A 26,502-nucleotide genomic window follows, 5' to 3' on the forward strand; every position below is an offset into this window, starting at 1 on the left:
GCGTCGTCGTCCTTGCTCGCCCCTCCCCTTGATGAAGGTTAGTGTTAGGGTTTCTCGATGCAGCTTCCCCTTTGTCCTTGTTTCTCTCATTCAATTGGTCGCGGAAATATCACGAAAATTCGTGTCTTTGGGGATCCGTGGTGATGGGAATTCGAAACTTGGGTTTTTTCTGGTGAATCTGGGGTTCCTATTGGTGGAATTATGTACCTGGTTCCTGATTATCTATTTCGTTGGATTAGAATTTAGACGTTGTCGAAATGTTCTCTTTAGAATCCTTAATACTGAATCGGACGGGAAAGTAAAAGGAAGGGTTTTAGGTGTTTTTATTCTGTTTCGGTGTGTCAACTGTTTCAGTGGACTACGGAAGAAGAATGTTGCAATGAGAATGGCTTCTTATGATACGTTTCTGTTCATGTAGCAATGCCAAATTTCGAACGTTGGATGATTCAAAATTTCTGTGTCAAGCAACTGCCTGCATTGAAATTGCTACTGCATTCAAGCAGTGAATCCTGTATTGTCGTGACCAATTGGTGTTTCGTTGTGGAAATGACAACTGTACTTTATTTGTAGGTAGTGTGGATTTTTCGTCTTATCTTCCTTTCTAAATTTATTCCCTTACGAAATAATGGCAATTCGTCTTTTTCCTGAATCTTTGTCTTGGAATCCGCTTCATTTGTTTATTCCGCTATTCTTGTTTCTATTACTTTTCGTCTCGAAGTGACTATCTTTTAGCGTATAACTATGACAAGTTTCCTATGGAAGCATGTGGGATGTATTTTGAATCTATGCTTTGGTGCTACTGCAGAGACATTGTGGCAGATGAACATGAGAGGAGGCGAATCCATAGAATCTGGATCCTATCCGCAGCGCCCAGGAGAGCCAGACTGTGCTTATTACCTCAGGACTGGTCTCTGTAGATATGGGTTGACTTGCAGATACAATCATCCTCCCAATCGAAAGCTGGTAAAGCTTACTGCTTTTTATATCGTTTATACTACCCTCATGTGGGACTGTGCCTATTTGATCATTTTGCAAAACATGGTGTTCTTTTGGTATCTCTTTTTGGTCTTTATTCAGATTTGACATTTATTTTTGAGTACCTTTACTGAGCTATATGTTTGTAAGTGCCATTTTTCTTTTAGCTTTCATAAAGACACTTTTTACATTCCATTTATTCCAGTGCATTGATTGAGGCAGATTTAGATGAGATGTGGATGACCCAGATCATAATCTGACTATAAGATCTAACTTTTTGCCTGCAACAAATGCATATACACGCTTGACCCTTGCATTTCTTGGTATATCAATATTTATTGCTTGTAACTGCTCCTGTTCTTGATCATTGCTTGTAACAACTTCACCTTCTTTTCTACCTTTTGGTCTAGACTTTTCTCAAGCGTATGGGAACCTTAGAAGGTTTTCTGCAGTTCCGTGGTGTAGGGGAACCATTTCAATTATAATTTCTAACATAACATATTCAAAGCACGATGGCTTACCTCACACCATTTGAAAACTTATAGATTCATAAGCACTCCTAGCATTTTCTTCCATTATGTGCTTAAAAACTCCAAAATTCCCTTTTAGTACTTGCTTATTTAAACATCAATGAAATTATAATTGTGATATTCTAGTATTTGCTTTCTTCAAGTCAGGTAATTTACATTCCCCCATCAATTACTTATGCTCGTTGCATCATTCTCTATCGATCTCAATACCATAGCTCATAGGTTGAGACTCATGATTATTGTTCTATATGTTTGTTTGTGCATGTGCGCATGTGCACATTGTGCTTTGTGAGTGTGCATGCACATTCTGATGCAACTATCATTTCCCATAAGTAATTGTACTGATTGGCTGAGTGCGGCAGTTGTGCCTAGGCCCAGTATCAGTGCAGATGTTTTAAAAAAAGTGGGCCTGAACCAGGCCTGATTCTGACTTGAATACAAGCATATCCTCAGGCCAGGTGGGGCCCAAAGCTGGCCCCTGTTCATTTTATCTTAGTTACAATTCCAAGTCCAATCTGAGATATTTTGGTATTTGTTTTGGGCCCAAGCAGGCTTTAGGGTCTAATATTCAAGCTTGTATCCAATTAGTTAAGGCCTTGAGGCTGCTTGGTCTAACATTCAAGCTTAAGATTTTAAGTGCTGGTGGGACGTTGGGGAATTCTGCCACCTTTGGTGCTTGAATTGGATGGGTCAGGAAGTGGCTGTGAATGGGGTGGGATGTCCCCATTCTGAGTGTTGAGCATGGGGTGTCCCTATTCCATAGGAAAATTAGGATGACTCCATCCTATAGTATTTAAAACTTTGCCATGGTGGCCGTTGTAGTAATATAATTCTTTGATCATGCAAAAATTTTCTTATCTTGTAGCTCTTATTGACTAAGCTAGCATACCAAGTGAACCTAACTTCTGTTACTTGATCAGCAAAACTTCAATAGATGCACATGTCTCCTAACCTTCTTGTCCTTTCATCTTCATCTCTACTTTGTCAAGAGACTAGTATTAATACACTGTACATAGTTATGGTTTTGCTGATTCTTGGCCTTCAATGGAATATTCACTTATTAATTGATACTACAATCCTTACTTGTTCAGTGCTATTTTTGGTAATGTGATCTGCCTCTTTCATTGGCTCTTCCTAAAAAAGGCCACTTCATAGATAAATCTCCCTGCCTCCAAGTTGATATCATTCATTCCTCGATATTGTCACTTGGTTTGCATTTTATATGTCTAGATTTCTCTGCAAATTATATTATTGTTGATGCTGCTTGCTTCTAGATTCTTCGGAAAAAAAAGGCTTTTGATTGTCTAACAACGACACAACATCATGTATTATACAGTTTTCAAGTTTTATTATTCATACTCTAGATAATGTCTAACAGATGTTACACCTTCCTTGCTACATTTTTCTGCCTTAATCCTGACATCATATTGATTTCATCCCATTTCTACTTGCTCGTAGTGTAGGAACATAACCCATAGCTTATGTTGTGTAGTTTGACTTTTTTTGCTTAAAATCTTTGCATTTGATTTATGTTTTCTTCTAAAGAGAATAGTTAAACCGTAAGCATTTAATAAATCTTGATTCTTGACCATCACTCAAATGCCTTAGAAAAAGGTTTATAGAATTTTAGTTAGTATATACAGATAGTGCTAGCTTTGCTTGTGCTAGTCTCTTAATATGTTTTAAAAGAAGAATGCTTGAAAGGTCCATTTGCTTCTAATGTTAAAATTGTGGGCCTTCTTGGTTGATTTGTTCTACCATACGTGTGGGTGATTGCTTAGGCCTAGTTGAGGTTTGATAACTAAACAGCAATGCAACTACTCCTTGCCACACCCATCAGTTACATTACCTAAGGTGGAAAGGAAAAAAGAGAACTTATTCATGCATGTCTCCTTGCAGCCCTAGTCTAGAACTCTTGCCTAATTCTCCATGATCTCAATGATTACAGGATATTTGAATTAATTTGCAGTGAAAAAAACCCATAAGTTTATTTTGTGTTCTTACTGGAAGAGTTTTGCCCATGTTTAGTATTTGGCAGAAAGTCTCATTGTGTAGGATTTTGGCACTCTAAGATGATGCTTTTTGGGAAAACTTGATAAATGTGTACAGGACAATAACTTTATTGTTTGCATAAGATAGTTGGGTAGCAACAAGGACCCGTGAGCAGAAGATGAAATAGTAGAGAGAGGGATTTTGAGGTGGATATGTTAAAGCTAGTAGTGATTAAACTTATTTATTGTTATTGTGCAAACTCCTTTGAACATTCTGCTTGTGAAGCTCATGAGGTCCTTAGCATCCTGACTATGAATATTATGATAAGAAATCCAGCCATCTTATCTTTGAGGCTCTCAGCATTTCTCTTTCTAATCTTGTGAACAATAAGAAAAAGATCCAAGTCATCCATCAATAATATCATGCCTGTCGCACATGAATTGTGTGAGCCCCTTCTAGTTTTCACGAGGCTCATTAAATCTATCTATTGTGCCAATTTTCCAAAGATCCCATGAGAAGTTATCTTCTTATGAGAATTATGCCCCTCCCCATTCATTTGCTAATAAATGAATAGACAAAAAAATTGGGTGTGTTTTATTGCAAATTTACTGTTAGTAATCTTAATTGATAGGATCAGAACCATCCACCAAGTGCTCCTTTTTGACTAAATCATGTGCATTTTGCATGTTAAGATCTAGGCAGAAATTTGCAGATTATGTGAAAGTAAGTTGTCCCCAAGGTTTGAAATATCAATCAATTCAATTTGTTTCCATCAACATGTATCCTATTGAAGCACTGAAGCCTTCTCGATACAGGGTGGTTCTGGTTCAATATAGGGAGGCTCAATTTGGTACAGAGGAGACTTGGTTCAAGTGAAAAACATCCAAGCCATCCATGAGTTGCACAAACCAAGAGTGGATGAAGCTGTTCAAGGATAGATTGAGGCAAGTTTGTTTGGAACAATCCTGGACAGCACCCAAACTAAGCACTACCCAATTGCCCACTCAGGAAAGTGGTTTAAAGGGTGATTTTACCTTGTTTTCAACCATTTGAAGGTGGACAGAAGAGGAAGAGGGAACATGCTGCTACAAGGGTTTTCACATCAGATTGACTAATTTAAAAAATTTGTATGCGAGAAATTCATTCTAGTTGGGTAATTTTCCTCCATGCATTTTTTAATTGGACCATTAATTCATGACTAATTAGCAAAATTGGGGGGAAAGCTCCACCAAATTGAGATTACATTTTATTTAATCATTGGACTCATGCCCTAGAATATAAATCCAAATCAACGTTAACAAATTTTTAATTTAAATTTGACACATATTATCTTCTAAGTATTTTAGTCTGCAAAGTTATATTATGTGATATTTATGCATGTGTACGGCTTCAGAACACACCAGAAAACCTTCACTAAGGCAATTAGCTTGATGCTTCCTCCTTATTTCTTAGAAAAACATACACTTAGATAAAGAAACCATGATAAAATTTTAAAATTGGAGTTTGAATGGCTGAAAAGGCCTGTACCAAGGGATATCTGGGGCATATCTATGACTATTTTGTCAGTACGATCCTCGATGTGACATGTGTTGTACATGGTATTTTGATCCTTGAGTGTCTAATTAATAAATGATAAATTGAAGATTTTGTTTGCATGGCTTGGACAGCTATAGTGTAGGCAAAATAGCCTCTATAACAAATGGGATGTAAATCTGGTAAAGGTTAGTATAGTGCTATCTCTGTAGCTAATCCTGAGTTCGTGGATTAAGGCTTGCATCATATGTCAATTATGCTCAAAAGCATAATTTAACATTGCATAGATAATTTAATGGAAAAATAGTTTTATTCCTATTGTTGCTTTACAGCGGAGCACCTTGATGTCATATTCAAAGTAAACATCACATAGATGCATTGGTGAACGATGATTTGTTACTGGATCTAAATTATGAACAAAGAATCACTTGGAGAAAAAAGTTGAAGTTCTTTGTGTCATGCATTGTAAAGATGATTGAGGGAAGAATTTTTAGTATTTTTTTCATGATTATTATTAGCTAGAATCCATTCTATTTTTTGCATATTTATCAAATTGTTATATGGCATAGAAGATTTTCTACTCCCCCAATGTTTAATTGTTGAGAATTCTTCATGATCAACAATGTTGACTTTTCTTCATGGATAGCTTAGAAATTTCCCCATAAATGCTTTTCTTGTAAATGGTTTTTTGGTTGTTTTTATATTTTTTTAAATGTTTTTTTGTGTTCACTCATGTTAAGAAATTCTATCAGAATGATGGTCTTGATCAGGTCCTGTTAAATGTTAGGCTATTGCTGCTGCAAGACTTAAGGGTGGATATCCTGAAAGAGTAGGTCAACCTGAGTGTCAGGTAACTGTACATTATCATTCTCCTCATAGGTGGTTCTCTTTATTTCTTTAGAAAATTTCCTTGCTTTTAAACATATGAGTTTGTTGGTGGTAAATAAATTCTGATCCATGACTACTTGGTGTAGTAGTGTGTTGCAACCTCCTGTAAAAGGGAAAAAAACTATGGAAATTTCTGCACAATATGCTTTAGTTTCTGTTTGTCAAGAATCAACACATTGTGCTGCTATGCATAAAAGGTTTCAAAGGCCCATAGCAAGGTTTAGGATATCGGTGCTGACCATGAATTGAAGGTTTCTTATCTGATTGGTATGGTATTGGTTTATGCTGTACCAACTTTGTACATATTGCATCATGGTACTATATAGTTTGAGAAATTTGCAACAAGTATCACTAATTCATAATATTGTCGTACGATAATGATTTTCAATATAGTTAATTAATTTTATAATTGTAATTATAGTTTAATTTTTAAAATTTTTATTATATATCAATAATTTAATTTAAAATATAGGATTCTGAAAATTGAAATTTTTTAAGAGTTCTGTGGACACCCCTGTGGCTACATACACACACACATAATCAAAAAATTTGGAGTACAGGCTCAGTTGCTCCCGAATGTCTGAAATTCATCCAAATTGTGCAATAAGTTAGGACCATGTGCAATAATTATGCACATATTCTACAAGATTTTCCTCCCTGAAATTATTTTTATTTTATTTTAATAATTAATTTAATTTATAAATAATATAATTAGAATAAAATGAAATATATGTGAAAAACAAGAATTAGTATGCTGTAGTGCATCAAACAACATATTCTAATTTCATACCAAATTGAAAAGTTTGGCATGAGTTCTGCTTTTCTACGTTTTTGCTAGTTAGAAGCCAAAAGAAAATAACTATAATGTGATCGGAATTTGCTGGATATAGCATGTATTCCAGCATTGAGGAGCCGGTGGAACTGCTGCACCACCGTCCTCCCTTGGTCTCTCGTCCTCTCTCGTTGTCCTGGTCAAAAGGGTCTTGGGGTAATTGGAGCTCCTAAAAGTGAGAGAACCCACCTCTCTCTCTCTCTCTCTCTCTCTCTCTCTCTTCTTTTTCATAAATTAGCTCCCTCACTAGTCTAGGCTCGGTGGTAATTGGAGCTCCCTAAAAGGGAGAGAACCGACTTCTCTCTCTTTCTCTCTCTCTCTCTATCTCTTCTTTTTCATAAATTAGCTCCCTCACTAGTCTAGGCTCGGTGCTGGCTGGGCCAGCCATGGTACAGGCCTGAACCAGTCTGTAATTTGAGATGTACCACAATGGCTTTGGTGTCTCACACCTGGTGATAGTGTCAGTTTTCCATTAGCATGCTAAGGTACTGGTGGTACCATCCTTGGTTCATATCTTGGATATCTTAGTTGGTAATTGTTTACCAAGATTACTATGATAATGTTCCATCTCAGCTGAGATGGAAGACTCAAGAAATTCCAAAGAAAAGAGATCAAATATCCCAAAATCTTTGCCAACATCTAATAGCGGAGTTTTGAAATATCTGCTAATGTAGTCAAAGAAAGTTTAGTCACTGTTCTATGGCTTGATTTTAATTTTACTAAATAAAACCCCTTTTTAAAATGCTAGGAGAAAAGATCAAAAAATTTGGCCAATGTAATATCTTGTTGATTGATATCTCAGGTCATATCATCCATATCAGCTGAGGTAATAAGCTCCATATTTTATGTGTATTGTATCAGTGAGTGATGAAAACCTTGGTGTCCATTGGAGAAAGTGGAGTTGTCTCTAGCCATCTATTGAGATTCTTCAAAGAAGCAATCTATATAAAAGGGGTGATGATGCCAGTCTATATAAAAGAAGCAATCTGCTGCCTTGTTTTTGAGAGACCTTTATTGTGGTTTATTATCTTATGGAATTTGGATCTCTATGGGATTTTTTAACCTGGGAAAATTATGCTTTGATTCTATTGGGAGATATATGCTTGTGTTGAGTGATCAAGCATTGAGTGGCAAGGGATGTTTATCTAGCAAATCATGGAAGTGTAATTCTTTGAGTTTTGCTGCTTTTTAAACAAAGGATGTGATCAAGCCTAGTCACAAGTACCAAGGTTTGCCGTCTCATGCCAGACTCTGTACCAGTACCATTGTATTATAGTGTTGGTATGTAGTATGATATGAGATGGCGAGGTATACCGAGTGTTAGTACAGTACGAGACTATATATTAGTTCAGTATGCGGTATGGTACAATACTGACCAGCACGCAAATCTTGACAAGTAAAATGCTTGGAGCTAATGTTCAGAAGGATGGTCACAACAAATGAGTGCTGCTGAGGCAACTTGATATTATAATGCTGAATTGCTTGGCTAATGCCTTAGGCAAAAGAAAAGGAAAGGGGGAGAAAGAAATCAGGCAGCATGACTGCCACTTCCTTTATCCATTTCCTAATGCTGCTATCTATAGCATTCCTTGTCCTTCCTCATCCTCTCTTTTCCTAGGAAGCATTAGGAACTCATCCTTATTGCCTTCCTATTTTAACTCCACATCTCTTTATTCTGCATGTGGGACTCTTACATGAAGAGCCACACTATGGTCAAAGGAGGACACAGATTTGAAAGTATCTGATGCACATACCAAGGTGTTTGATTTGTTGATATTTCTTGTTTGAATGCAAACTTTTTAATGTATATATTGTCCAGGTTGCTTTGATATGCATTCAACTCATTGGCATTTACTTCAGTGTTATTTTAAATTTGTTTTACCTAGTCTAATGGTACCCTATCTTTCTTAGCACTTACTAAGTGTTTGAAATTCATTTCTATAACTATTCAATCTCTAATGATCAGTGTTTAATCTTACCTTCTTTCTGTTTACCCTTTTGTAGTATTATCTTAAGACTGGAACATGCAAATTTGGAGCTACATGCAAATTTCATCACCCCAAAGATAAGGCCGGAATTCTTGGGAGAGCTGAACTAAATATTTTAGGATATCCAATTCGTCCGGTTGTGCTTGCCATTTTTTAATATTTTTTTGTATTATCCAGAATTTTAATTAATCGTTACACTTCATGCCAGTTGTGTTTCCATGAAAACTTGTGTGTTTTTTTGGTTGTAGAATGAGGAGGAGTGTGCATATTATTTAAGAACTGGACAATGTAAATTTGGGAACACTTGTAAATTTCATCATCCACAGCCTTCTAATGTGATGGTTTCATTAAGTGGTTCTCCTTTTAATCCTCCTGTACATTCACCCACGTCCCCTAGTCAATCTTATGCTGGTGGTTTGACCAGCTGGCCGTCCTCAAGAGCCTCTTTCATTCCAAGCCCTCAATGGCAGGGTCCTTCAAGCTATGCTCAAGTGATTCTTCCTCAAGGGTTGGTTCAAGTTCCCAGCTGGAATGCATATCCTGTGAGTTCTGTTTGCACATTTCCATTATGTTCTGGACTTAGTAGTAGCTCATTCATATAAAGAGCTTAGTAGCTCTCTTGTTTATCCAACATACACTGCATTTGAACAATAACTCATATCAAGAATATGTTGATTTTCTTGATCGTGTGATATGCAGTGGTGTGGTCCATTATGCTTATATATATGCATGTCTATATATATGGTGCTCTGTAGAACTCTCTTTTCATTTTCTAATATACTCTAGCGTGGTCTGTCATGCTTATTATGTATATGCCGTGTCTGTGTATATGGTGCTATATAAAACTCTTTTTTCATTTTCTTTTTTGTTTTTCCTTAAACTTTCTCTATTTGGACAACTAATTGTAAATATATTGTGTTACTCTTTAAGCATGGAACTTTCTGTATTTTGTGCATGCTAAGGTGACAACTTGCTCTTCTTATTTTCCTTTGTCCATGTATTGTCTTTGTTCGACTAAATTCCTTTTTTCCTACTTTCTATGTTGCAATGCAAACTTTGGAGCCTTGACCTCATAAAGATAAATTAACTCCTTTTTTGTTGTAGCTTCACATCCCCTATTTTTGAAAGAAAATAGCAAGAAAGGTTTTGAATATTCGAGTTTAACATTGAGTATTTTGTACTGAACCGATGCTTCTTAGCCCTCTGTGCTGACACTACATACCTGACCAGCATACCATATTGACACTCAAAATGCCCACATTGGTTGGGTGCTGGTGCAAGTACTGGTACGTATGCCTAAAAACCTTATTACAAGCATAGTGCAATATTATAATATGAAAATTAGATTATCCAAACTAACCTTCATTATTGTGCCTCATGGCAAAAGTTCTAACCATGGTTTGTTGAACCATGTTGAATCGGCCGGTTTAGAGCGTACGAACGAGACCGATTGGCTGCCAGCATGATTTGACATATAAAATCAATTCACTTCTCAAAGTGATTCGATGATGTCTAATACTCTTCAATTACGACCTCGACTCTCCTTGCTCAAAACCCTAATCCTTCGCCCTCTGATGATGACATCGAAAGTGACCACCACTACCACCACTGCCGAGGTCCCCAGGCCCTAGGAAAGTCTCTCTCCTCCTCTCTCTCACTCGTCAACGGCCTCTCCCTCTCTCTCCCTCTTTTATCTTGCCTCTCTCCTCTCCCTCTCCTCTTTTTCTCTCCCCATTCCTCCCTCTCTCCCTCAACAATGATGGCCTCTCAGCCCTCTCCCTCTCTCCCCCTCTTCCCCTCTCTCTCAGCCTCTTACTTTCCCACCCTCCCTCTCTCCCCCTTTTCCTCCCTCTCCCTCTTCCTCTCCTTACCCCTCTCCAGCTCTACTCATGTTGGTATGCCCTGGAATGGCATGGTATGCACTCATACCATGCCAAACCAGTCGCCAGCTAGTGCTCTCTCGGATAGTTGTTGGCAAACCTTGGTTCTAATCCAAATATCTTGCTGGTTGTTGGGATCAAGATTACCCATCAAATGATACTTTTCACCATTTTGTGCATATTAGGTGCCAGGTTCTTGTTTCCAAAGTGCATAAATTTTTGTGTCATGAGAGGCATTGCACCCTAGAGGCCCTATGGTGATTGGAGGTGACATTCTGTAAAAAGAATATATATAAGTAATAAGACGTCAATTGAGGATAATGAAAAATCAGTAAAGTGAGAGAAAAAACTTGGAGATAATATTTTGGTAAATTGTGCTTTTTTTTGCCTTAGGTTGCTGATTGCCGTTCTAGAAAAGAGTTCTAATTAAAAAAATTAATTTTTGGCTCCATCTCAGCGATAGTTTTCTTTTCTTTATCTTCCACCATTGGATGAATCTCACTTTCTTCTCTGCCTTTCTCAATTTACGAAACTAGAATTGGCTAAGGCTGCTAATGGATGCAGGAAGTACCAAAAATCAAAGTTATTATGTAAGACGTAGGCGCAAGAATGACAAATTCAGGAAAGCAATCATGTCTTTATCCCCTATCTTAAGAGTACCTTCTTACGCTTTTCTTTCTCCCTAATATTTTCCCATAATAAGGTTTTTGCCTTTCGCTGATATATCTTTTTCAGTTAATGCACATTAAGCCCACAGAAGACTTGATATAGTCTTTTGTCTTGGGCTGTACTGCTGTAATGTAATTGATTTGGTATTCTTGCTCTTCTCCAATATTATGTTGGTTCTCCAATTTATTTGGTGTTGCAACAACCAAGAACTTGTTGCCCGCTGAGGTCTTGAAGCAGGATTCTGAGCCAGTGCCTGTGATTTCTGATGTTATGATTTGTTTTGCTTTGTCAGTCAACCTCTGTACAAATCCACTGAAATTTGTTACCACTTCACCTATAGGAAAATTGATGGTTTAGTCTATGAGAAATTTGATGGCATCTAATTTCTGCAGAATTTTCTTTGTTTTTATGAACAAGTGGTCACGAGGTTCACTGTAAACTAGTCATGATCATTTCAAAACTATTTTTTGGGTTTCATTCAGGGTATAAGCTTAAGAGTAGTTTAGAAACATGAATATCAAGGTGATCATATTTACATTAAAAAAAAAAAAACAGCAGAAACATGTCTACAATGTATAAACTAGAGAATTTTCATTTGTGTCATCTTCTTTTACTAATCATATATATATATATATATATATATATATATATATATATATATATATTAAAATGGAGGCTTTGCCCAAGCAAAGCCTCGTCCGCCACATGGATACATTAATATTTACTTAGTTTGACACGTGTATCATATTTTCCATCCCCGCACCTCCGTCACGCACGTGAAGCAACCCCACCGCCTCCCATCGATTTAGTCTTGGCTTCAAAAAACAACACACAGCACAAGACGAGAAACCAAAAGGCTAGATTTGTAAGAGAAGAAGCTCCATATCCATAAAAAATCGCTGAGGAAAAGAAATATTTCTATCCCCGCACCCTTTGCCGCGCATGTGAAGCAACCCCACCGCCTCCCGTCGATTTGGTGTCGGCTTCAAAAAACAACACACAGCACAAGACAAGAAACTAAAAGGCTCGGATCTATAAGAGAAGAAGCTCATATCCATAAAAAACCCACAGAGAAAAAAAAAAGAGAAGGGAAGACTAAATAGGGAGCGAGACAAGCATCCAAGAGAGAGAAAACAGGTTGTACCTTAGCTGCCCCGCCTCTTTCTCTCAAGAGAAGGAAGACAGAGAAAACTAGAGAGAAGAAAGGTGGAGAGGCGGCGAGGAGAGGAAAGAGAGCAGGACAAGGGTTCAGAAGAGGCATCTAATAGAGGAAAGTTGGAATGAATTAAAATAATTTAAAACAAAAGAAAGAAAGAAAGAAAAGCTGGTATAAGCAACGCCCTGGTAATAATACTAATTTTCTTTTGATAAATGTTATAATATATAAAATAAATAATTATCAGTAATTTAGTAGTTTATTATGTTACATCTATTTATGGATAGAATCTCTCATGGAAAGCACACTGAAAAATCTAAAAGATATAAAAAAATATTTAGAAAGAAATGTAGTAATTAAAGGCTGGCAGATATCGTGGTCTTGCGAAGTTTGGTTTGGTTGTTTATGCTTGTTCGCATCCATTTCAAAGACTGCAAAAGAAAATAAAGGGCATGTGTTGCTCTGTCCTTGCTTTTCTCCTCGCTTCCATGGAGTCATGGTTTGAGGGGGAAAAAAATCATGGGATCGCACGTGTATTAGAGCTTCGTGTCTATTGGAGAGTGAAAGAAGCCGCTAGCATGGAGCCACGAAAGGAGGTCCATGGAAGGTCGAGATTGATGACAAGGACGTCGCCATAGACCACTATCTTTCGACGGTGGGGATCCGATCAGAGCTCGGGGGGTTGGATGTATTGGGGTAGGAGGTGGAAGAGGCCCACCTTCGTGAGGGCCTATATCTATTGGAGGATTTTGATCGCGCTAACCGCTTCATGGAGTCACGGTTTGAGAGCTTCTCTATTCAGACGCTCCAAGGCTCCCATCTGGTTGGGGCTCCTAAGGACGGGAAAAATAGAGGAAAAATGGGGAAAACATAGGAAAACCAATGAAAACAGAGGAAAGACGGAAAAAATTTAAGGGTAAGACTTCCCCACATAGATATCTCTTTTTTTCATTTCTTTTTCTCTTCATTTCATTATCTTTTTCAGAGATTTGTGGGAAAGGAGAGCACTTCAAAGAGATTAGAGGGGTTTCTTAGGTTCCAATTGGTTTTTTTTTGTGAAGGATATGGAATTTTGTGCGAGCTGTAGCGGTGTGAGTTGGTCCTTAAGGTTTTAAGAGTTTCATCTAATCCCAAGCCCTATAGATGCCCACTTCCTCCTCACTTTCCTAGCTGCCACCTCCCACCGTCTCTGTCGTCACCTTCCTTTCCATTGTCACTAGTGTCACGCTTCTCCCCTCTAATCTTCCTCGGTCGGAACTTCACAAGATAAATAAAATCAAATATTATTTTAGAAAAATTACATCCCATGCATCGCATGGGGCTATAAGCTAGTATAATGTTTAAGGTAGGATGCAGGCATACACTGCTTTGGGATCTGTTAATAACACATGATGAAATAGGAGTTGAAGTCCTTACTGAAGTCCTAACTCAAACTCAAGATGCGTAATGAATCGATCAAATCTAGAATTGAAGTTCATAACGGTAATATCCACACAAATTTGAATGTGATTCTCTCATGTTTATCCCTGTTCTTCTCCATGAGTTTCTTTACAGTACATTAGATATCGAAAAGTTACCTTGAGCTTTCAGGAATTATGGAAGTAACTTATGTTGGAGCTAATGCCTCAGTGTATCTGGAACATCGGATTGAATTTTCATGATAGGGCAATTTGTGTTATATTTAGTTACATTCATTTTAGGCATCTGAAATATTGATTATCAATTTTCTGTTGTGTTATTGTTAGATAGAGTTGGATAATACAATCTGTTTTTAGTCCATGGAATTTTGCCCTTTGAGGTAATCCTGAAGGTTGAAGCTTTAGCTACCATAAATTAAGATATTTTTACCCACAATCATCCTTTTTCCATACAGCTGCCTCATCTGAATTAGGTACCAATGTTGTGTCCATTGTGTTATGCATACATGAATGTGCACACATATATGTATGTATTTATATATTTACATGTATTTCACACTAACACATACACAATTCATACACATGTATGAATTTATGTGCATATGTGTAATATCAATTTATTATTCACTGTTGATCAGCTTGAATCCTACAACTGCTAGCCTAAGATAGTGCAAGCAACCATTTGCCCAAGTATACATCAGGAATAGATGATTTCAATTCCTGTTAAAATTTGTGTCCTCATAAGTTTATCCTACATTACTTGCCTGTGTTATGTTGCCCAAAACATGACCCCCAGAATCAGATATTACTTCGTTGTTCAACCATACTCATCAGTTTCTGTTTTCCTAACAAGTCTATGGTTTCTTAGATCTGATATTAAATTACCTACAGGATTTGTTTAAAGTGTTTGTTATTATGCTCTGAGTTTTCTCTGCAGGGACAATTGAGGTCTGTTTCATCTTCTGAAAGCCAGCAACAAGCACCAGGGCTGTTCAAATATACGGATCTTCTCGCCCAAGTGAAACAAGTGCAGGAGCTCAAGGGATAGTCTCATCATATCAATCCAGTTCTATTCCTATGGGCCAGTATGCATTGCAGATGGATAATGTGTTTCCTGAGAGGCCTGATCAACCTGAATGTCAATTTTACATGAAGACTGGAGACTGTAAGTTTGGTGCATCCTGCAAGTTCCATCATCCTAAAGAGAGATTGATCCCTGCTCCTAACTGTTTGCTGAGTCCTTCTGGCCTTCCGCTACGCCCAGTAAGTTCTACTGTCAGGTGCAACCTTCATATTTCCCTAATGACTTGATTTAGGACCCATGTATGTTTTAGTCCATGCTGATTAACTTTTATATCTGTTTTATCAGTTGCTGGTGATGTAATAAAGTAGTGTTCTTTTGTTTCATTTTGTTATGTTACTCATGCAGAACTTTTGCCTCCTTTCATTGATGTTTTTTGTTAAATATCATTGAAGTATTTATTCTTTATCTTCTTCTAGATTAGATTGAAACTTTGTGTGAATACAGGTTGCAGTTTTCCATTCACATAGCTGACTTGAAATTGAGATACTGACCTGTAAACATTGTGCAAGATGCAAACTAATTTGATGAGCAGTAAGACAAACTGGAGATATGCGGATTGTGTAAGATTTATTCTAATTTACCCTAGAAGAAACCTTGCTTAATAAGCAGCAAGATTAGTTTCAATTAGGTGGATTGTGTTAAGCCGAGAAGCAGTTGATCTGCTTTTACCAAGGTTCTCATGGCTCTTTCATGGTCTGTGGCTCTGTGCGGTGGTTGACATTAGCTTGTACCACTTTGAGCATACTTGAAGCCATTTTCATAAGTTTGGTATTTTGTCAATAGGTTAATTTTGAATTGAAAATGTAGAAGTTTATACAAAAAAAAAAAAAAAGAAAGAAGGATTCAGGGAAATGGAAAAAGAAATGGTATATGTGTACATCAGAGCCAAGAGAACACTGATTTAGGATGAAACAGAACTTTTGTTCTTCTAGTTATAGATTATTGATGATTCATGATTAGTTTGTGCAGATCTTTGTGGAGGAGATATACAGCAGGACTGTGCTTTTGCTTATATTATTTCTGATAACACCTATCCTGTGTTAAAATAATTTCTCAATGAAAAAGGTATATTTTCAGAGGGGATTCTAAGTAGGATTTTTTTAGCCATTCCTATAGTTTATTCTTCAGGACACTTTTCCTTGATCATCCACCTTGGATCTCTCTTAACTGAGCCCTCACGTAGTTTGAAGAATTCATGGAACACCGACTAAAAGTTAGTGCGTAACATGGGGGACAAGCATGCTAATGGATCTATGCATTCTAACATACTGAATGCTTAACTAAGCTTTCACTCCTTCTAATTGCACTATGCTCATTTACCATGCAATGTGATCCACATGAGGAAGGCCATGCTGCACTCTATGTGCATCATAGGATGGTTGTATTTATACAAGCCATAAGCCATTAACAAGTGAATTAGGGCTGGCGAAGATGGTCGTCATAGATTCTTTCAAATAACATGTGTTTTTTGATAAAGGATATCAGTTGATTTTAGGCAATCACTCAAGGGCTTTTTTTGGGTGAAGTTTTGAGTAGCTTCCTTTGTTCTTGACAGTGCTAACAATCAACATGTATTAAAGACGCTCAAGTACTGGAAGATGCATAACTAAAACATCCAATAGGGTTTGTTCAAAAAATATTGTGCAATCATATAGTTGTACATGGTGCCCTCTATATAGAAAAGATTTGTACACATGCAGCCCGCATGCCGTACCATTAGTATCACCAAACTCCTACGTAATGCAATGATCTTGTAGCAGAATGCTGAGTGATGCAACTGGGTGGTGATGAGGAGCTCATCAGATACGAATCTATATCGTGTTGGTGGTAGATCTTGTACTTTAACTTGTCAAAGGATCAACTGTTTGATATTGGCATGAGATAGTGTCACCAAATTTGTTGTGGTAACTTCATAGCCTCTCAGTCTTTGCAAAACTTTGTTCATTTCAATGACCATTGCATGGTAATGTGATTGGTCATTCAGGATGCTTGTGTAGCTTTGAGTGTGTCAAATGAATGTCTTGCGCTTGGCTATGATGAAAGAGTTTGTTCTTCTCTGATGCAATCACATCAGAAATGTACCCTCAACATTTAAAATAGGAAAAATCTAGGATATTCTGAAATATCCCATCTGCTCTAAGCAGGCTTTGATTTGGTCACTGTAGCGAATGCCTACCAACAAAAAAGAACATAGGAATCTGCTCATGTTCAGACTCATCTGTTAATCATGTTCAAGTGCAATATTCCTACTAAAATGAACCAATCAATTAAAAAAAATCAGTGTTCTAATTAATTATATCAAGCAGTTTAGGTTAGCCAAATTGAAGATTTATTTATCATAATGTTAGTTTCTTATTATTCTAAATTTGATATATAAAAATCAGAAAATGATTAGGAAGGCACTTTATAACTTAATTACCAATATCTTTTTCCATTAATTTTACTGGTGACTAACTAAAGTTTTACATTCCATTTATCTTGCCAAGAAACTTATTACAAGAACTAGGTTATCCTTACAAACAAAGATACATGTCATTTGGTTCAATTTTTTAAATATATTAATGAAAGTGCCAGCTTAGTGGGTTGGTATAGTGATTTGGTTGTTGTACTAAAGACATACCAATCCACAAGGTTCCCACTATTGCGGTGTCTGGGAAGAGTCAAACGTATACAGCCTTGCCCCTCATGCAGAGAGGTTTTCCGTGTTTTGAACCTGTGACATGCAAGTCATATTGGAGTAACCTTACTGTTGCATTAAGGGTGGCCTTGGTAGAGATTTAGCTGGAAGATGATTTTAGCTTTGGCATGATTTTCCCTACTTGTCACTTACTATTTTAGATTTTTTTTTTTTAACTAAAAGAGAAATTCTACCTGGATTGTGGGGACTTAAAACTCACTAGTATAAATAGAGGCATTATAACTCAGTTTTTCCATTTTAATTAAAAGCAATTGGCCTAGAGCTCTTTTTTCGCTGCTCTATTATTTAATATTGTTTTCTTTCTAAGGTCTGAGTTAAGCAGATTGAAGAATTGCTTCCTTCTCTCTTTGATCAGATCTTTTCCTAGCAGTTATTTTGACGTTCATCAGTTTTGGCATGAGATTTATGATACAAATTATGAAACTTGATGCTTGATAGATTAACAGCAATATATGTTTCTTGGCTCTGCTCTCATATAGTATAGCATCAGTAGGCTGCAGGTAATTATGGCAGACTAAATTAATTTTGAGTTGACCCGAAATCAGAAATTGGAATTTCCACTTGATTTTGGTTCTTATGGTTCACCTGAATTTCAAATCTAGGTACACATAGGCCTGGAAAAATTAGATTAAACTTAAATATCCTACCCAGTATGAGTAGGCTTGGTATAAAAGTCAAATTGTTGGGTCTAGCTCATAAAACTAACTTGTGTTAAATGATTAAGCCTGGTGTAGGTTGAATTACTTGAAACGGTCCACTTTCTTTGTGGAGACCCATATCCGACCGGTTTGAATCTATCTGGGTTGTTTGTTTTAAAAATTTCAGAATTTAATCACAAATTAGCATGCCAGGAAATGTACTAATTTAATTATCTGTCACCTGACTTGCAAATCTGATGAAAGAATACTTCAAATATGATGTTCCAAAGCTATCTTATGTTAGAAATTGTGTCGTAAGTATTGAATTTTCTTGTTTTTGGATTTTTACATTTTGTGAGTAATATATTCTTGGTAGATCATTAAGTAGTATTTGTCAGGCTGATGTAGAAGCACTTACTGGAAATTACAAGCTGTATTTGAAATGCTTTGCAATATTAGGGTCTTGAAAAGAGGCGGCCAAGACCTCAGCTGATGTGGATGGACATTCAGAACAGAACTGAGGAAAGCTTACAGTAACACTAGAATCAGCCTTTGTAGGAGTGATTGGTGTAAAACTGACTGCAAATAATAAGGGCAGAGCTCGATTGTGATGGTTATGGTTATTTTAAGTGCGCTGTAGTCTTGGTTATTTTGTACATTTTCAATAACAAGTAATGGCTATTACTTTTTAGTGCACTGATCTTTGTACATTACTTTGCAAATTTTTGAATTTTGCTTATTTGTTGAGATGGTAATATCTTGCATCTCTCTCCCTTTTTTGTATATGTTATGATGTTTTACAGTATAGCTCCTGTGATTTCAGTTGAAATCTCCAGTTGTTGTAGGGATTGATCTGTATTCTAAGAACTTACAAATGTTTCAGTACACATCTTTTCCCGAAAGCAGCAATTTTGCTGCTTGGTGCATTTTCCTGCTTTATTAAGGTTGTGTAGTTTTCATTACTCATTTTTTTTCCCTCTGGCAGGGAGAACCTTTATGCATTTTTTATTCTCGTTATGGGATCTGCAAATTTGGTCCAAATTGCAAATTTGACCATCCTTCGGTAACTCCCATGGGAATCTTTGCATAGTCTTTCAACATCTGCATCAGCTGACATCCCCCTTGTTCGGCATTCACTTATATTGTCATCAGAAGGTCCTGTTGAAGCTGGGACTGGAAAATCCAGATGACTTCCAATGTCAGAGTCTCGGCAAATGTCTTCTGGTGATGAACATTTTGAGACAGAGGGATCACACACCACTTCAAGCATTGGGCAAGTTTCTTCTTTTTCCTAACCGCATCAGGTAAAAGAATCCCTGTAAATTGAGTTCCCAGGGCTAGAGATGTACAGTTTTTTTCATGAAGAGATGCTGTTCATCTGAAGATATGTTTACTCGACAGCAATCTCATTCACATTATTAGATCTGCATGCTGCTCAAATTTGGGGTTAAACTTTATTTTAATAAAAGTTTCATTTTTCTGAAATCTCGTTTTTGTGGATCACCTTTCCCGAAATTCTGTGTATGATGCGATACCAGTTCTTACTGTATAAATTGTTGTATGTCTCTAATCCAGCAATTTCCTTAGCACATTGGTGATGATGTAGCAGTCCCTACTTGTTATGTTTGCACTCAGGTCTGTCCACCACCATAACTGTTTACTTTATTTTGTAAACTTGAGAGGGCGGCTTAGTGCGTGAGTTTCCTTGCCACTGCAGGGTCTGGAGAGTGTCAGATATTCCAAAATTTTGTTTGCTTTTGCATACTTCTGTTCAACAAAGTTTTGATATTCCAAGATTCGTAGGTGGTGGCTAATCTTTCTTATTTCCAATTGGTCCTGTACGTTCCACCATCCACTGCAGTGCGTTGTTATTCATGGTGGCTGCTAAGGTTGTACTGTAGATCTTGCAAGACACCTGAAGCTTTCGGCTTCATAAAAGCAACATCTAAATTTGTGATTTTCACAATTCAGCTCTAAATACGTAGTTGTTCAAGCTCTGGAAGCTTGCTGTTGCTCATAGGATTATTCATTTGTTGACATGACACGTTTTGCAATGTTAACTTTCTTGTTTCTTCGGCCAGGATCATGGAAATCCACAGATTTGACTGGTGAAAAGAATATCCTGTTGCACCCGAATCACTCGCATTGTTGTATTTCACAAGGTATTAATATGTAAATTGCTGTTCTCTGAATAAATTTTATCTGACCAAAGGTTGCTTCATTGTGATTCTCATCAAAGTTTGTTGCAGGTCTGCTAATTAGCAAGTAATTAAGTTTTGTATGATTCTGACATTCACAAGTTTGGACTTGATTCAGTGTAATTTATCAAAAGGTCATTTAGGTTCAAGTTAGATGTTGTATATAACCATAACCATCCAGCCTCATCTCAGCTATTTGGGTCAACAGATGTTGAATATAAAACAAGTTTTTTTGGTTAATACACAATAAGTTTAAATTAGCTTTTTAGAAGCTGCTGCAAAAGCAGTTACTTTGCCAATGAGTAGATGGCGTGTATATTTCTTCATTGATTAGCTGATTTGATCCTATAGTTATAAATGTTGACCAGCAATCAAACCTTATTGAAGTCACCTATGTACTGGAACTAGGAGATGAAGGGAGTACAAATATTGTTTGGTGTAATTTTATGTATTTTGTCGGGTCCTTGTCTAAATGAAAGAATTAAAGTTACCGGGTTTGGTATCTCTCGTAATAAATTGTTTATGTAATGCAATTGCGGGTGTTGGAGATTTTAGCATTTCCATTTGCACATCGGTACTGGACCAGGTCTGACAGATCAATACGGAAAGTTCATTATCTAAATAATATTAAAAAAAATATTTATTAAATTAATATATTTTTTAATTTATTTATCAAACTAATGTAAATTTATAAAACATCGTTTAAAATGATATTTAATAGTCTCCATGTCACTGCTCCATTCCACATAGTCTACCACACAAAAAAAAAAAAAAAAATTGTCATAGCATTTTCAACAATGCCATTTCTTTTGACGTTTTCCATATTTTCTCTCTCAAAAAAATACTACTCAAAAAAAAAAAATTGAAATGGTGCTTTTGAAAACACCATTTCAAAAATGCCATCCCCTCCGGCATTTTCATCCCTTAAATACCAAAAAAAATAGAAAAATATACTTGCGGTGAGCTCCGACGGACTTCCTTCCCCTCTCCAGCGGCACCTTCTTCCTTAGCCCGACGGCGAGCTCCGATGACGGTGAGCTCCCTTCCTCCCTCTTCTCCCCTCTTCTCTCCCTCTCCTTGGCCCACCGGTGGCGGCCCCGTACGCCCCCCACCTCCTTGGCCCGTCGGCAGCCGGCCCCTCCCCACCCGCTCCCCCTTTCCTTGGCCCGATGCGGCCCCGCGCCCCTCCCCCCTCCTCGACCGGCGGCGGCCCTGCGGTGGCCCCCCGGTGGTTGCCCTGCGCACCCCCCCACCTCCTTGGCCCTCTGGCAGCCCGGCAGCGACCGCCCCCTCCCCACCCATCCTCCCTTTCTTGGCCCGATGCGGCCCCATGCCCCTCCCCAGTCCTCGGCCGGCGGCGGCCCATCGGCGGCCGCCCCCCTCCCCCTCTCCATCCCTCGTTCTCGGCCGGCGGTGGCCCCCTGGCGGCAACCGCCCCCCTCCCAACCCCCTTCTCGGCCGGCGGCGGCCCCCCCGGCACCAACGCCCCCCCCACCCCCCTCCTTGGCTCGGCGGTGTCTCCGCGCTCCCCCTTTCTTGGCTCGACGGCAGCCTGGAGGCGGCCTGGCGGCAGCCCCCTCCTTGGCCTGGCAGTGGCCCCGCACCCTCCTCTCCTTGGCTCGACGGTGTCCCCGCGCCCTCCCCCTTGGCTCGGCAGCATTCTGGAGGTGGCCCGGCGGCAGCCCCCCCTCCTTGGCCTAGTGGTGGCCCCGCACCACCCCCCTCCTTGGCCCAGCAGTGTCCCCGCGTGCCCCACCCCCTGGTGGCAGCCCCCTTTGGCCCGACGACGGCCTGGAGACGGCCCGACGGCAGCCCCCCTCCTTGGTCTGGCGGTGGCCCTGCGGCCCCCCCTCTTTGGCCCGACAGCGGCCCCCCCCGACGGTGAGCAGCCCCCCTCCTTGGCCCGACGATGTCCCCGCGCGCCCCACCCCCCCTTCGACGGCGACCCCCCACCCCTTAGCACTCCACCGGCCCAAGACCCTCGAGCAGCAGTGGCCCCCCTTCCCCCGACCAACCCCTGCCTTTGGCTGTCTGCCCACGATCGCCACCCCCCTCCCCTGGCCTAAGGCCCTCGACCGGCGGCAACTCCCCCACTAGGCAGCGATGGCCCCCCTTCCTCGGTTGGTGCCTTCCTACCACCGATCCGTGTCTTCCTGCTGACTGCCCTGTCCGACGTCCTTCAGTATTTTTATTTTTTATTTTTGTCTCATTATTATCATTATTATTAGTTATCATTAATATTGTTGTTTGCTATATTTTATTTAGAAATAGATTTAGTCTTAATTTAAAATTCGATTCAAGCCTAATTTAAAATTTTTAAATATGTTGCATTTCATAGAACCGTAGACCCGTCAGTTGACCAATGTAGGATATTATACGACATCCGTACAAAATATATATTTAGTTATATATTTTTGTACGAATGCCGTAAAATATATACATTGGTCAATTGATTATCCAGTTTGGACAGTTTGGGAATTGCATTTAATTCTATAGGTAATTACATTATTCAAACGATATACAGAGGGTTCGAGAGAAATTTCGGACAACATTTTTCTTTAGTTCTTCTCACACATTTTCAGCTGTATGGGGAGAACTAAAGGAAAATGCTTCCGAAATTTTTTTCGGTCCCTATTGCGTATCGTTTGATTATTGTAATTAACCTATAGAATTGATGTAATTTTCGAATGGGATAGGATCTATCTGTGCCTATTAGTTGATGATAGGATGCATTTATCATGTAAATCTTTTAAAACGATAAAATAATTACTAATACTAAATTTTATGATTTTGATATTGTCATATATTTTTTTAAGAAAATGGCTAGTACTCGGGTTCGTCTACTATTGTATTATGATGGCATAATACAGAATGATGCAGCTGGCATGCAGTACAGTCACCCTGCAAATCAGATGATTAGGATATCTTCATCATTATCACGTCAAGAATTATTGGACCATTTATACAGTAGTATTCCTGTAGACAAAGAAAAATATGAAATAAAATTGAAATGGAGATCTCCTAATTTATCGGGACAGTTAATGCAGAGCAAGTATATCTTAGTTCCAATTGATGACGATGAAGATGTCGAAGAAATGCTAACATTTTCTTTGAAAAATTCAGAATATCAATTTTTAGAATTATATATTGAAAAGGAAGATGTACCGAGCTTTGGATACTATAGTCGGTTTTTAACCCAAGCGGACAATACTCTTGGGCCTTCCTCGTCTTTCGTAACTCCTATGGTGCAAACCGATAGTGTTGAGGCCATATTTGCAGAATAATATTCTACTACTGCTGGTCCTAGTTGTCTAATTATTCAAAGTCCTATGGTGACTTCTCCTGTATCTTTTGCTATGGTGACTTCTCCAATAGTGAAAGCAGTAGTAAGTGTGGGATACGATACTCAAATAAGGAATGATGACTGGATAGATGGTAGAATAAATACTGATAATTTAGGCTTTGAGTCAGACGAAAATGATGATGAAGACTATTGGATGGATGAGGACAGTAGCAGTCATGATGATGATGAAGAAGTTGAGCATGGTGATGAAGATGTTCAGCCTAATATTAATGTAGGAGAACCTCAACCTCGTTTGCACGAACCCTCATAATTTTTAATAACATAAATTTAGATGATGGTGGTTGTGTTAGTGCTGGTCAAAGATTGAATTCTGACTATTAATTTTGGGACTCCTCGATGACTGAATTTTTTAAAGATCTAATATTTGAGAGTAAAGATTATCTAAAGAGAGCTGTTGATCTTTATTACATTATGAAGCATCGGACATACAATGTAGTTTAGTCACATTCAAAATTATATCCGTATGATGTGCATCATCAGGTAATGTTCAAAATTATAAATGGAGACTTCGTGCTGCATTATTAAAAAAATATGGATATTTTCAAATCACAAAATATAAGGGTCATCACACTTGTTTGTTTACGGGGTTGAATCGAGACCACAAACATGTTAGTAGAAGGATGATTGGCATACTAGTCCGACATATTATTGAGAAGGATCCCGATGTTAGAGTTGAAGCTATTATGGCAACCGTTAATGATCAATTTCAATACACAGTATCATATAGAAAAGTATGATGTGGAAAGCAGAAGGTATTGGTTGATATTTATGAAGAATGGAAGCCGTCTTATGCAAAATTATCCTATTATATGGCTGCACTCCAACATGCAAACATTCGTACTGTTGTTTCATGAGATTTTTTTCAAACTACCAATTTTAATATTTAAATTTTAAATTATATTTTCTGGACTTTCAAACCATCCATCTAGCGTTTTAGCCACTGCCGTTCTGTAATCAGTATTGATAACATGCACTTATATGAAAAGTTTAAAGGTAAGATGTTAATTGCAACAGAAATTGATGCAAGAATGAAATATTTTCATTAGCATATGCGATTGTGGATGAGGAGATGACTGCCAGTTGGAGTTGGTTTTTTTCCAGCTCAGAACATATGTCATCAAAGATAGAAATGGAGTATGCTTAATTTCTGACAGGCATCAAGGTATATTAAATGCCATCGCAGATGAGTCTATTAGATGGAGTCTGCTACGTGCCTATCATCGATACTGCTTAAGATATATCTACAGTAATTTAAACACTCACTTTAAAAATGTGCAGCTCAAAAGAGCAGTATGGCAAGCAGGAAGCACTCATCAAGTTTGCAAGTTCAACTTTATTATGGGTAGAATCAGAACAGTGAATGAAGAGGCTTGGAGTTGGTTGTTTAAGTTAGAAAAAGAGAAGTGGATATTGGCACATGATGACAGCCTGCGCTATAGTATCTTAACTATAAATTTGTCGGAGGTTTTTAACAGTATTTTGCGAGGAGCTAGAAATGTACCAATTACAGCTTGTGTTCAAATGATATTTTATCGTCTTGTGAAATACTTCAATACGAGACATGTCCAAGCTTTAAGATATATACAGGAGAACCCAAATAATCTTTTTACTCCTCATGTTGCTATTAAGATTGCTGAAGATCAAGTTAAAGCTAACCAATACCGAGTAACAACGTTCAACCTTCAAAGAGGTATATATGAAGTGCTTATGAGGAGAGCAAGTGCAGGATTACAAGGTGAAAAAATTTTTATACTATTACTTTAACTAAAAAAAATATTTTTGTGAAAAGTGGAGCATGTATAAATATCCATGTTCACACGTTTTAGCTGTGTGTCAAGAAATTGCTGTACATTTTAGTAGATTTGTGGATGATGCATATATAATTACAGCATATATGAATGCTTGGAGTGGCGAGTTTAATCCATTACCACATGAAGATTATTACATATATACACGTATGTTCAAATGTATTCCTGATCATCATCGTTTGAGACCCAAGCAGAAAGGTAGACTAAAGTCAACAAGACTGCGAAATGAGATGGATGATAGGCAAATAAGAAGTAAGAATCATGTGGTATTTGTAAGGAATAGGATCATGATCACCGTCGCTGTCCTAGGATACTTCAACACACTTCAACTTCAAGCAGTGAAAGAAATTAAAGGCTCCGAAGATGTATTTTCACTATTGTTTTATGTATTTATGTGAGATTGTATTTTCATTGTTATTTTATATCCAGAGACGAACTGAATTATGTGTTTAAATTATATTACGTGATAATATTGTGTTTAAAATATATTTCTCATAAAATGAATGGTTATCATATTTTCATTTTTTAATATACTTATGATAATACCATTATTTTAGATTCATTAGCATATTATGGCTTACAATCCGCGGCATCCTGACCCTCGAGACAGTAGTATTCTTACATTGCAGGAGCACCATCGATCACAGACTATTTTAGATGACGGTGTAAGCATTCCAATCATACTCTTACTATTTATTTTTTTTTGAAAAGTCATATATGTTATCTAATTATTTTATCTTATTGCAAGAGCCCAGATACATTCGTCTACAATGATCTGATGCTAACTTCTGGAGGACAGAGGACATCCCACGTAGAGTGATGGATTATTTACGATATCTTAGATTTTATGG

The 26,502-nt window shown here is 37.9% G+C and overlaps 1 protein-coding gene across 1 annotated transcript; it reads left to right on the plus strand.

The window, feature by feature from the left end:
- LOC105033196 (zinc finger CCCH domain-containing protein ZFN-like) lies at positions 1–19,766 on the plus strand (the record flags this gene model as incomplete). The annotated part of the gene is given in 9 exon segments (XM_019846562.3): positions 1–37; positions 806–963; positions 5,818–5,880; positions 8,755–8,874; positions 8,987–9,280; positions 14,799–14,850; positions 14,853–15,124; positions 19,267–19,367; positions 19,369–19,766. Coding segments are annotated over 9 exon segments (1,200 nt in total), but the record flags the coding sequence as incomplete, so codon positions are not given.
- Between the last annotated feature and the right edge of the window lie 6,736 nt (positions 19,767–26,502).

The sequence above is a fragment of the Elaeis guineensis genome, chromosome 7, assembly GCF_000442705.2.
Source record: "Elaeis guineensis isolate ETL-2024a chromosome 7, EG11, whole genome shotgun sequence".
Lineage (NCBI taxonomy): Eukaryota > Viridiplantae > Streptophyta > Magnoliopsida > Arecales > Arecaceae > Elaeis > Elaeis guineensis.